This window comes from Elephas maximus, chromosome 8 (genome assembly GCF_024166365.1).
Source record: "Elephas maximus indicus isolate mEleMax1 chromosome 8, mEleMax1 primary haplotype, whole genome shotgun sequence".
In the NCBI taxonomy this organism is placed as follows: domain Eukaryota; kingdom Metazoa; phylum Chordata; class Mammalia; order Proboscidea; family Elephantidae; genus Elephas; species Elephas maximus.
Genome location: NC_064826.1, coordinates 65152020 through 65165690, shown reverse-complemented (window position 1 = coordinate 65165690; position 13671 = coordinate 65152020). Strand labels below are relative to the sequence as shown.

At 37.4% G+C, this 13671-nt stretch overlaps 1 protein-coding gene across 11 annotated transcripts in view; it reads right to left on the bottom strand.

Moving 5' to 3' along the window:
• The window catches only part of PPP1R9A (protein phosphatase 1 regulatory subunit 9A), a 364328-nt gene that overhangs the window by 12206 nt on the left and 338451 nt on the right, over positions 1-13671 (bottom strand). For 9 of the 11 annotated variants that reach the window (XM_049894806.1, XM_049894804.1, XM_049894811.1 and 6 more), the window contains 2 exons: positions 8018-8105; positions 7836-7919 (listed from right to left, as the gene is read on the bottom strand). The exons of the other annotated variants lie outside the window; for them this stretch is intronic. In XM_049894806.1, coding sequence (XP_049750763.1) covers positions 7836-7919; positions 8018-8105 — 172 coding nt within the window. The remainder of the gene's footprint in view (positions 1-7835; positions 7920-8017; positions 8106-13671) is intronic. 11 annotated transcript variants of the gene reach the window in all.

The following is a 13671-nucleotide window of genomic DNA, read 5'->3' as shown; positions in this document are numbered from 1 at the left end:
ATCCCACTGGTTGTCATCACAATTTTAGTGCCTAACACTGTAGTTGGAGGTTCAGGATCTACCGCCTCCTGAGTACATGGCCTTGGTCTTCTCTCAGCCTCTTGTTTCCTCATCTGTAAAATGTGGATAACTTACAAATCTCATAGGTTGTTGTGAAGAGTTAATGAGAGAATGCCTTATTTGAAAAGATCTTTTAGTAGCCCCAAATCCTGGACAGGCAGCTTTTGAAACAAAATCTAAAGATGACATTTAATTAAAACTCTTTCACAACATTCTCACTGAAAACAAATGTTCTAGACTAAATTCCACATGGGCTTGTATATCCAGCACTAAGGTCAGGGCCAGAGGCCACAGTGTGAATGTGGTCAATGAGATCAAGGAAGTTCGTCCTCTGGCGATACCAGGAGCTTTCTTTCTCCAGCTTCACGCACCAAGGTGACGTGTGGAATGGTGGGACAGTGAAGTAGAAAGGAAGAAAAGCCCACTTCTAAGGAGACAATCACTATCTGACTGCCACATCCTGAGGTATGCTCTGAAGGGCATTTTCCAGTTCTCCAAGAGGCGTGACTGGGCCCCTTGCTGAGGCTATATCCTTATTTCTTTGTGTATCTTGACTCCAAAAACGGATGTAATCTCTGTGTGTTTTCTAGTATCCTTAAAGGGTTGAACAGTAGCATGCATCCATCTACACTAGGGTGTAGAATATATTTTTTTTAAAAAGTAAACTTTCTATTACTTTAAAATTACTGACCTATCAGCTTACCTGGAGCCCTGGTGGTGCAGTGGTTAAGAGCTAGGCTGCTAACCAAAAGGTTTGCAGTTCAAATCCACCAGTCACCAAACATTTTTTCTAAAATATGTGCCAATTTCCTTCTGGATAAATCAAACTTGTGGGCCTACAAAAGGAGGAAGAAGGGTTTGGGAACAGTATTCTATTACTGACCGCTTATAGTCTGTTCCACTTTGTGGAGAAATTTCTTAGGAATGACATGAAATTCTTTCCTAATTACTTCCTTAATTTCTTCTTTCCTTCATTTCCCCCTCCCTTTTTTCCTTTTAACTTTTTTGACTCTGAGGGCAGTTTACGGGTTAAGCTGCATAAACTCAATATAGATCTTTAATGATTCCCCTGAAAATGGACGTTGGTAGAAATGAGCTCTTGATGGATCTGAAGATAATTTCCAGAGGATCAAAACAGGTATATGTTCTATACTCACTTTTTACCTTCATTTTTAGATTGTACCAATAATGGCTTGCTATCATTTTGAGAAAAAAAAAAAAAAATAGAATTAACAAGTCACCATCATACCCCTGATAGTTTTATTATTGGGGACTAGGAGAAATAATGGGTTCAAATCAGGTCTTTACAATCCAAAGTTGTCATTTTTGGGGGGGTAGCTGTCCCCTGACATTTACGGTTTTTACACCCACTCCTCACTTATTGACATGGTTAGGTTCCAAAGACTGGGTCATTAAGCGAAAATAGGCATTATGCAACCACATCACATCACGACATGGAGGGTAACTACATCATTACACAATTGGCAAATTATATCATTATCCCCCCCAAAAAAACCAAACTGCCGTAGAGTTGATTCCAACTCACAGCGATCATTACATAACTGTTAAAGTACATAATTACATAACTGCCAAACCACTGAAAATCATGACCTAACCAAGTTGACACATAACCTTAACCATCACAGCCAGTGTTACTTTTGCCTTGTATCTCAGCATTTGTTACTGCCAGATGTACATCGTTAATGCACAAAATAGTTGGATAGTAGATTTTTTACTACTGTAAATGCTAAATGTCTGATAACAAGACAGTCGATAAGTGAGGAGTGGGTGTAGTTAACAACTCTGCATAACAACTCATTTACATACATCTTGAAACCAATTTATCTCAGGGTGTGAGCATCTAAAACTTAAACTACTCAGTTAAACATTCCACGGTGGTGTTTTTTTTCCTTGCTTTAACTTTGAGTAAAAGATGTGTAAAGTATTCAGAATCTAAACTTCTGGAACAAAAAACATATGAAAAGAATATACAGCCCAAGAAGGCTGTCCAAACTCCTTGCCATCAAGTCAATTCTGACTTATAGAGACCCTATAGGAGAGAGTAGAACTGCTCTGTAAGACTTCCACAACTGTACTCTTTACAAAAGCAGACTGTCACATCCTTCTCCTGTGGAGGAACTGGTGAGTTCAAACCACTAACCTTTCGGTCAGCAGCCCAGTGCTTAACCACTGCACCACCAGGGCTCCTTAAGAAGGTAGTAAAGGAGGTTAATTGAACAAAGTCAGCTGCAACCAGAGAAAGGTTGTGGACTTCAATTTATTGAAATCAGTAATTCTGTAGGGTTCTAACATCTACCAAAGAGATGGGTTAGAAAGCCAGCCCCATCTGAAGGGGACTTGGAGACTCTACTGCATAAAAGCTATGGAAAACACATATCCATCTGCTCAGAGACAACCATCCTGGACATATTCTGCTCCCAGATCCCAAGTTCTGATTAAATCTCTGATCAATAATCACTTAAGCGCATATGAGATGGTTAATGTAGTCTTCAACCTTAACTCACTTAAGATGGTAAAACTGTTTCCTTAATGAGTCTTCCCAACACTGAGAGGGTGGAAAATGAAATAGCAAGTTGATCATGTAAACCATATTCATACTATCGAAACACAAATGTTAAGTTTAGGAATCATACAGTGTTTAAGAAAACCTGCACTATTAAAATTCTGAGAAATTTGTCTATTGATTCTACCTTAAAACATTTAAGCTGATTTTAGACTTGTGTTTTTAAGGTGTAAAATAATTTAACAACATTGTTAAGAGCAGTGGGATGTTTAGAACCGCTGTATTTTGTGTATTTATAGTTTCAACTTATTAGATTTATGAGAGGTTTTTAAGTAGAGAGAACTGTTTTGCTTGTTAGGAATGTAAGCTTGTCAGGTTTCAGCTATTTGGAGTGCTTAAAAAGGACAGTGAATACATTAAATTTATAAATGCAGCTATAAATGAGACAGCCAGTCAAGGGGGATAAAGTCTACCCTATTAAGGCTAAAGAAAAAAAAAAAACCCAGTGCCAGGCTAAGCAAACATTAAACAAAGGTCTCCACGAAAATGATGGCTTTTATTTTACATAAAATTTTACAGAATGTATGAACAAAATAACAAGATTTGTAAGTTGAATTAAAACTCCTAAAAAATACTAGATTTTGAGATTTGAGACATTAATAAATAACTCTTCATTTAAAACCCAAGTAATCCTTTCTTTGAGCAGCTCTACCCTGTTGCTGAGTAATCTCAAACTCACTGTCGTGCCATGATTTGTCTAAAGTTCCTCTGAGAGAAATAACATCCATGAAGGATTGCCTAGAGTATAATCCATATACTTCACTCATTCTTCAAGATATTAGAAAAGTTATCCTTGGATGAGTAAGACTGCCAGCAAAAAAAAAAAAAAAAAAAATATGGAGAATACTTTGTTTTATATTCCTTCCACCAGAGTTGCTTTAAATATTAATAATAATAATGATAGCAGTTTATATTTATTAAGGACTTAAAATGTGGTTAAATGTGACTCAATCCTCCCAAAGCCCGGTGAGGTATGTATATGTCTCTATTTATGGATGAGGAAAGTGAAGCACAGAGAGGTTAAGTACTTGCCTAAGATGACAAGGCAGAACTGGGACTTGAACCCAGTCAGTCAGTCTCACTCTACAGCCTGCCTCTTAACTACTTTAACATGCTCCCGGCTTTCACTGAAGGCCATTATTACATTTACTGTGAAGGTATTGTTGAAAATGTATACTAAGTGCCAACCTTTACTTACTTTTTGCTTTATCTTATTTCCTTCTACCCAATTTTTTTAAAGAAAATATATTGTGATATTGTATGTACTTTTATATATAAACAAATTATTTTTGCAAAAAAAGTAGACAAAAAATATAAAAAACCAAACAAAAAATTAATACATGTTGATTTATAGACTAAGTGAATAATGAGTTAGAAACAAAAATTTGTTTTACACAGAATCATACACAGTCAACACTGCCCAAGAGAAACAAAATGTGAGCAACATATATAAACTTAAATTTTCTAGTCACGTTAAAAAAAAAAAAACTAAATAATAACATATTTTTAACCCCAAATATCTGAAATACTATTGTTTCTACATGTAATCAATATTACAAAATTATTAATGTGATATGTTACATTGTTTTTTTTTTTTTTTTCATATTAAGACTTCAAAAACAAGCACGTATTGCCTCCTATGGCACATTTCATGGACTAGCCACATTTCAAATGCTCAATAGCCACGTCTGAGTAGAGGCTACCATGCTGAACAGTGCAGATACGGATGAGTAGGAAGTTAGAGACAATGTAGTTTTAGTCCAACTCCCCCTTTTTTTCTTTTTATAAGAAACCCAGGTCTAAGGAATTTAGACTTACCTACAACAAAAAAAAAAAATTTTTTTTTTTTTTTTTACAACAAAGTCAGGGTTTCCTTGGGATATACTGGATTCCAACTCAGTGTTCTTTCTACCACTCACACTTCTAAGGCGAGTGTAAGTTTCTTTCCACAGACTTCCCTTCATCTCCTTTCCCCATCATTTTCCCACACACCATCATTCAGTCAGGAGCCTCTCCCACAGAGCTCCAAAGTGATGTGCCGCTGACATCAGTGGCTATTTACTCTAGGGTTTAGGATGATATTTTACTCTTTAATGTGTACTTTAAGGAATACATAAACACTGACAACAAAATGTTGCCTGCTTTTATCATCTGCTATCCTGCCTGCTTAAACCAGATGTTAACTGAGCACATATTTGAAGAAGACAGAACCATATCACATTTCTTTGTGGGGTTTATGTATCACTATTATTTTTAGCTCATCTAATTTCTCTATTTGTCTCATGCTGGTCTTGTATCTCAGTCATTAGGTCATCACATGAGACACAACAGAATAAACTCTTTACAGTCTAGGAGGAAACCACTAAAACCAAGACGAAACTTAGCAAATATCTTGCCTTTTTAAAGTCAGGTCATAGCTAACTGAATGACCTAATCAGATTATAACAACCTAATAAGAACTGGATGAAAAGCCTAAGAGATATGATTTAGTAAGTCAATTCCTGAGTGGTTCTCCTCCTGTTTCCAAGAAAGCCTCACAGGGAGGTGAGTTCATTGCCAGTTCTTCTCCTCAACTGCAGCGTGACCCCGGAGCCCAAGGCACTTACCACCCCCCTACCTTCAGGGACCCTGTGAAACCAACTCAATTGATTAAGCTCCTACTGGGCAGTAATTCTGCTCTTCCTGGAATATGTTTTATAATGTGCTGGGCCCATTACCAATCTTTACAGGAGAACAGAGGCTGTCATTAGGTTTGATTAGTGCTAACCAATTACTGTGATAGCTCAGAAATAATTTTTTTAGACACATAAAAATGTTCCTCTTCTTCCCTTCTTCTTCTCCTTCTACTATTTCAGTGTCATGAATTCCTTTCAGTTCTGCCAAAAATCCTACTGTAATTACAAATAATTATAAAATTATGTTTCTAATTGGAAACTATTCTGTACTGTTGGCACATGTGGAACACTGCACTTTGTGACTACTGAAACAGAGGGACTCCAGAGTTCATGTTTTACAAATACAGAGATGGCCAGGAAGCTGGCTAGAAGCCTGGCTGCTGGTTCAAAAGCTGACAGCAGCTGTGGTAAAGCAGTGTGCTGAGGACAGCTACCACCCACTAGCCCCCGGGTTTATTCCTGCTTTTGCTAAGTGAAAACTCACCAACAAAATCAAGATTTACTTGATTTTCAACTGGAATTTATACAATGAGAGGATAAACTCTGGCTACTATGACTGAAACTCAGACATTCTCCCTGTTGCTATATGTCTGTGGTTATCTTTTTTAGGGAGGAGGCTCCAAGGTCAGAGGTAGTGACTTCCTTTGATGGCTGGGACCAAAAGGAGGGCACTGTCACTTCAAAAGTGTCCGAGTTTCTCTCCCATTGTGTATTTGTGTCTCTCTCTCGCCCATGAATGGAAGAATGTGCTTTTATTTCTGAATATATTTGATAGTTTTCTATTCTTAATCTTAAGGCACAAAGTAGATCATTTTACTTCTCATTCCAAAACCAAACAAAGTTAAATTGCTTTTGACCTGCATATGGTCTCTGATTTACCTTTATTTTTCCTGAGGTGGCTGTTTTCAATATAAAAAGTTTCCTATCCTTTCTTCATTATACAGCATAAAGAAAACACAGACTAATAAAAATGAGTAATTTGGGAATTTTCTCTCCTCATCTCCCACTCCCTGTCGCTTGTAATCCCAAGAAGAAGGTACAACTTCCTCATCAAGGACAAATGCCCAAAAACAGAAAAAGAAGAAAAAGAAACATAGAGAAGACAAACTATAAAATAGATAAGTGGTCCTCTAATACTTTTACTTTCTTTTTCCTTAGCATTTTGTCTGTTTCTTCCTTAATCTATCATAGAGATGATTCTAAAATTTCACAAAGAAACTTAAAGGTCATTAGATGCATAACTAACTGGAGGTAGCATGGTGTGCTGGGAAGAGATTTAGACGGAAGGCAGAAGCCCCAGCGTGACATTAATTGCCTGCTGCTTAACCCTGAGCACATCAATTAAATTCTATGAAGGTGAAGTTCCTCACAATAAAGGTACTGTTATCTGCCCTCCTAATCTTATTGTAAGGATCAAATGAAGAAATAAATGTAGAAGTGCTTTGTAACTTGCAAATAATAATAATAACAAAAAATAATACCAAATTGCTACCTTAATTATTATTTTTGAATACTTTCTATGTGCTGGGTACCATGTTAAGTACTTTACATAAAAACTCATTTAATCCTCACAATTACTTTATGAGGTACTATTATTACCTCCATCTCATAGAGAAGAAAATGGAGGCACTGAGGGTTAAATAACTTGTCCAACATTAAAAAGATGGCAAGAGGAAGAGTTATGATTCAAACCTAACAGTCTGACTCCAGGGCCTTATCCTTTGTCTTCCTATACAAACCTAAATTTAAAATTTATGTAATCTCAGGATAAAATTAGAAAAACTTGACAACATGTTATAGAAAGCTCACTTCTAGGGAAGTCTTTATTGAACAGTAAGCATAGTCTTAAACCAAAAACCAAACCCGTTGTTGTTGAGTCGATTCTGACTCATCCAAAAGCCAAACCCATTGCCATTGAGTTGATTCCAACTCCTAGCGACCCAGTAAGGACAGAGCAGAACTGCCCCAAATGGTTTCCAAAGAGCAGCAAGTGGATTCCAACTGCTGACCTGGTTAGCAGCCAGACTTTTAACCACTATGCCACCAGGGCTCCTTCAGACTCACAGTGACCCTAAAATCAATTAAACAGGCAAGCGCAGCCAGGACAGTGGCCATTCTTATATGCGTATGGAAAAGACAATCTTGAAAGACAACAAAGTAACTCAAACCATTAGGCCACCAGGGCTCCAAAAAGGGTGTCTGCCTCCCCATCAGGGAAAACCTTATGTGTGTCTAAAGTCTCACACAGAATTTTTATACTCTACTTAAAGATTTATGGAAACTGTTAATATGACCATAATTCTGCAATCAAGGACCAGTTGGTATGTCCAAGGCCTGATATGTGCTGTAACTGGAGATGGAAAAATATAGTCTGATTGTGCAGTTTTTCTTATATGTCAACTCTAGGTATTTCACTTCTGCTCAAAGATACCGAGCAGTGATTTCAGTTAACTATGGAAGGGGGTCAGAAAGTTCAGGTACAGAGATAATCTATGTTCCTAATCACTCTCCCGTACCTGCTACCTGGAGAAAACCTACTGGCTTCTTTTTCCTTTTCTTTCCATTTCTTCCCCTTGTTGGAATTCCTTCTCAAAGGCACCCTATAATGACAGCACACAGTCAGAAAGGGGAAGTTGAGATTTTCTTCTTTAATTTCCCTTTTACAGAAGGCTAGTTTTTAATATCATGACATGCTTACCCCAGATCCACAAACTTCTGCTTAATTTTTCCTCCTTGTATCACCAGTGAACTGGATGCCTTTAGTGATTTGGAACCTTTGGCATCATCTAGGACATACACATATATGGAAAAGATAAGTTATTATTATTTCTTTCAAGGCCCAATTATTTCCTGCTCTGAACTTTTTGCCGATACCATGCGTTTTCAGTAACGGAGGGCATGCTGGGTCATTGAGTGTATTTGAATTTTTGGTAGGAAATACAGTTTTTATTTCATGCCTTATCCCACAAATCTAAACTTTAGAATCCAAAGATACATATGTGTATCCTCTGACACCCCAAATTCTAGCCCCAGAGACCAGAGGTACATACGTATACCAAGTAAAATTTTTCAAAATTTGTTTTTCCTACCAAAAATTTAATGATTCAGTACCACCTCATACAATACCCTGTAAAAACAGTAATTTGTGGTACATGCCCATTTTTTCCATTTCAAACTGTTATATAGGGCCCTGACTGCTGGCAGCACATACTGTCAGTGGTACGATAGCTCCCCAATGAACCCCAGAGGCTGGAAAAGTAGGTGTCAGCTATATATACCACAGGTCACGGAAGGGTTAAGGCTATGAATCAAAAGTCAGTGCATATCTGAATCTAAGGGATTTGCCTAAATTTCTAACTATAAAAGAGAAAATAAAAAGAATGTCTTTTTATAAGATGCAGGAAACAGCTACATTGGGGAGTATTCAGTTAAGCCAGCAGAACTCTTGTTGGGCCTAATGTTCACCACAAAGAATTTTCACTTCAAACATACTAGAATGAGAAAGATAAGCAAGAATAAACACTATCAAATCATCCTTTGCATTCAAAGCAGAGATCAAAGGACTTTCCTTCTGTTCCTTCTTTAGCTACAACCCTTTGCTTCAAATGCCTGTGCTTGTCCTCCATGCCTTTGGTTAGTGCCTTCTAACACTTGTCTTTGGTTAATGCCTTCTGACATTTCCCTCATAACTTCAAAGCCCAGTACTGAACGTCACCACTGAGAGTCTGGGACATTTTGAGGGAAAGTGAGAAGAGAAGTGTTCCTTTTGGTCTCTGTTTTTAATAGGCTGTGGCCAGTCCTGGGACAGGGAAGGGCATAACATGGGGGAGACTCCTAAGCAGGAAATCAGCCATAAAACATTTGTATCTTGTGAAAGGTTCCTCTCAGAAGTTGGATTTGAGCACAACTTGGCGGCCTCCCATGATGCAGAAGATGCCAAAATCTCATTGTGTGGAGCTGACTGATCTTTGCCTCTTTGAGTTATGCTGGCATTCTAAAGGGTAGCAGCTGCTGGGGGATGGGGACACTCGAAAGGACGCTAAAAAAACAATCAGAGGACAGGCTTTGGGGACCCAGTTTAACATCATACAGAGGAACTAGATTACTCTAGTGGCACTTGCTCTGCCTCAGACGTGGTAGGTAACTCCAAAGGCTATTCTTGGACTATTCAGATACTGTTTAGTTTTCTATTTCAGCATATCCGATTACCTGAGATGATTAACAAACTTAGTGTTTTAAATTTAATGTATATTGCGTATGAAACTACCCTTCCCTAATTGTCTGTTGGTGTCTGTCTGTCTGCCTTATCTTTTTAAGACTGTTAAAAATTTCAGGAACTTTCTGGAATGGAATGCAGAGAGAGTAAGAGTCCTGCTCAAAAGGTATTCAATTAACCTTGCAGGTCAATTTTGCTTATGCTTTGTGTTTTCTTCAGGAGAAATTTCTAAACACACATACATCCTTAAAATACATGAAGTGGTCACAGAGTTGAACCACAGTTAAGAGTCTAGGTTTAAATCTCTAAAGCAATACACCCACCCCAAAACCGGGCACTGACAAATGCTTCAAGGGTCTTTAGCAATGAGCTTTTCATATTTTCAGTTATGGTAATGATACTCAGATTACAATAATCAATTCTTTGACATGTACATAATGAAATCCAAGAGTCAGAAATATATCCATGTCAAAATTCACTTCTAGTCTCAGATATTTATTATGGATATTTACATCATTACTCTTTAGGTAACTGAATTAAATAGCCATAGATATGGCACATAAACACACACACACAAATCACAGACATGGTACAAATGCCTTCTAAGGTGATTCTGCCAAAGGACATTTAAGAAAAAAAGCAAGGCTTCAATTTTCTTAAAAGGGGCTGAAAACAAAAGTGCTGAATTCTTCCAGGTCAATTCTAAAGCAACTCTGAACGGCTAGGACCGCACACAGTGAAAAGGGAGATCGCCTAATTATTTTCTGAATTACAGACAGCTGAGGATTTTTTTTTTTAAACAAGTGGTAAGAACACCAGATGAGACAATGTACATGGAAGCATTCTGTAACCACTTATTTGGACATCTCGGGACTAAAAACCTGACTTTGTCAATAACAGAGCCCGCTGCTAGGCAACCTCCCATCATTTTCTCACACATTTACCAAATTGTGTTCCATGGAACACTTGAATGAATGCTTCCAAAAGGCTGAAGAGGCAAGATTAATAATTCACTTCCCAATTTTCAACCAATCCAATACATCATTAATGTATACCAGAACTTCTATTCTGCATTAAAACCAACATTGGCTTGGTATGATCTCAGCAAAAGAGAAAGAAACGTGACATGCTTTTATTATTTGTTTTGTTAGCTTTATGTAAGTTTCCATTAGGCTTTTTGGAATCTCTCCAATACCACCTCATGAGCAATTAGAAGTCTAGGCCCCCAGGTTGGGTGCTTCAGTTTTAAGCCTTTTCATTTTCAATGGTTATAAATGATCTTCTGATAGCTAAATCTTTCTTTTCTTGGTCTTCTTAAACTCTCTACAGTAAGACTCTTGACTACCTCCTCTTCATTGAAAACAAACAAAACATTGCCGTCGACTCAATTCCAACTCACAGTGATCCCATAGGACAGAGCAGAATTGCCCTACAGAGTTTACAAGGAGTGGCTGGTGGATTTTGAATTGCCAACCTTTTGGTTAGCAGCCAAGCTCTTAACCATTGTGCCACCAGGACTCCTAAATCTACCTCCCAGCCCTGGTGTTTCTCCTGAGCCCACCACCTCCCTTTCCCTTTTTCTGAGTTAATCATCTTTCCTCATAATGTTTCTGATGTCCTACTTTCAGATAATGACAAGACATTCTTGCTGAAGCTAGAAACTCTATCAGTTTTGGCTCTCATTTTCTTCCACCTAGATCTAGTCAATGTACTTTTCAAAGGCTCTTGTATCATTCTTTCCTGTCATTGTCTATTATGGCTCCTTAGAGGTTATCACCCACAAAGAGACCATTGTTATTGTTTCCTGACTCATCTTCATCATAGCTAATGTCTTTTCCTTTTTATTCCTCTGTGCAAACATTTTGTGGTTTCTTCATATTATAAGAAGGTATCTAAGATATTTAAATTCTAGAAGTATAGACTTAACCTACCAATTCCATTCTACATGCAATCGCTCTACATAAACAAACCGCTTCAGCCAGGCTGGGACAGCCCCGTTCCTTTAAATCCATCTTATGTATGCCTGTCTGGGTTAATGCCATCTCCTTGCCTGATACACCCTCCTTAACTATCCTTTTTTGTTTGTTTCGTAGTCCTTCATAAACAGAAACATTGGTTACCCTAATTCTACTTCCTTTGTCAAGTTTCATTTATCAACCTCAGCTGCATGTAATCTCTCCCTCATTTGAGCAGTGGTATAATTTACTACATACTTATAGTATATAAAAAAAAAAAACTAGTTTTTTTTTATAGTAATATGCTAATAATGAATATAACATATTAAAAAGAAATGAATCCTGTACAGTTTTCAAAATGCCAGGTTATACTTATCAGGATATTTATTCAACAAATATTTCTGAAGGCATGCTCTGTGTCAGTTTGCTCATCACACATAAAGTCAAAGTAATAATCTCTGGTAATCTTGAGTAGAAACTGATAGTGCTGAATTTACTTAAACATGTCTGAACAGGGCCCCACTGCTGTGTGAGTCTAGAGACCAAAATTTTAGTGTTAGGCTTCTCAGAGAATAGGCATGAGGAAAATATTTTCATGCCTTCTACAGCTATCAACATTTTTTTTTTAAACAAATATTTAGAAATTATGATCTTTTACTTCTAATTTTAACAGAAATGCAGTTAGGTGTTTATTTTTTACCCCATAATAATGGGATCTTTCTATCTCAGTTTCCTCTGACGTCCCTCAAGTATGAGAACAAAGTGATGGTTTGTGAATGTGGTATTGAGGCAACTTAGAAACCACCCAATTCCAATTAGAGTAACCAGAGTATAGGCCTCAGGATTGTAATCAAATACATCTATAATTTAATTACCTCTGTAGTAATTTAATAGACCAAAAGTAATGGCATCTTACTAAAAAAAAAAAAAAAATTCTAGATAAATGACAACTGATGACTAAGACATTTGCAGAGTTTATTCAGCAATGATGAGTGGAAGGAAACATACTTCTAGAGCAGGGGTTGACACACTTTTTCTGTGAAGGGCCACACAGTAAATATTTTAGGCTTGTAAGCCATATGGTCTCTGTTACAATTACTCAGCTCTGTCATTGTAGCATGAAAGTAGACAATACATAACTGAATGAACATGGCTATGCCCCAGTAAGACTCTATTTACAAAAACAGTTAGGGGCCAAATTTGGCTTGACGATTCCTGTTCTAGAAAACATGCATTGATTATTTGAAGAGACATACTTATTAATTTATCCACAAAATTTATTGAACATCTATTATATACTCTTTGTGGGTCTTCAATGGGGACCAGGAATGTGAAGATGAATAACATGAATGAGAAAACCTTGACTCCCACTAGACAATGAACTCACTTAGCATATACAAGATAATAGAGGCAGAAGCAATAGGGTGAAAAATTCTGTGGGATCATAGAAAAGAGAATACTTTATTCTGCCTGGGAATGGAGTGTGTATGGCCAAGGCTTCACTAAATGGGGTACAATTTAAGCTGGGTTTGAGAAGGTTCAGGATTTTCCTAGAGTGGGGTGGTGAGTACGGATATGAGAACCTGTGAGTATCACTAAACCCCAAGCCATATCCTTTACTGACAAGCCAATGAGTCAAAAGAACCCCACATTTAAATAAACACACAGAGGGAAATCAGGTTAACCCTACCTAACCTCTGCAGATGATGCAACCTTGCTTGCTAAAAATGAAGAGGACTGATGAAGATCAAAGACTACTAATTGGATCAATAAGCCACATCATAATAAACAAAGAAAATATTGAAGTTGTCAAGGATTTCATTTTATTTGGATCCATGATCAATGCCCATGAAAGCAGCAGCCAAGACATCAAACGACTTATTGCCCTGGGCAAATCTGGGACAAAAGACCTCTTTAAAGTGTTAAAAAAACAAAGATGTCACCTTCAGAACTAAGGTATGCCTGACCAAAGCCATGGAATTTTTAGCTGCCTCTTATGCATGTGAAAGCTGGACAACAGATAATGAAGACTGAAGAAGAATTGATACATTTGAATTATGATGTTGGTAAAGAATCTTGAATGATTAACATGGACTGCTAGAATAATGAACAAGACTGTCATGAAAAAAGTACAGCCAAGAGCGCCCCTGGTGGCAAGGATGGTGAGACTTCATCTCTCCT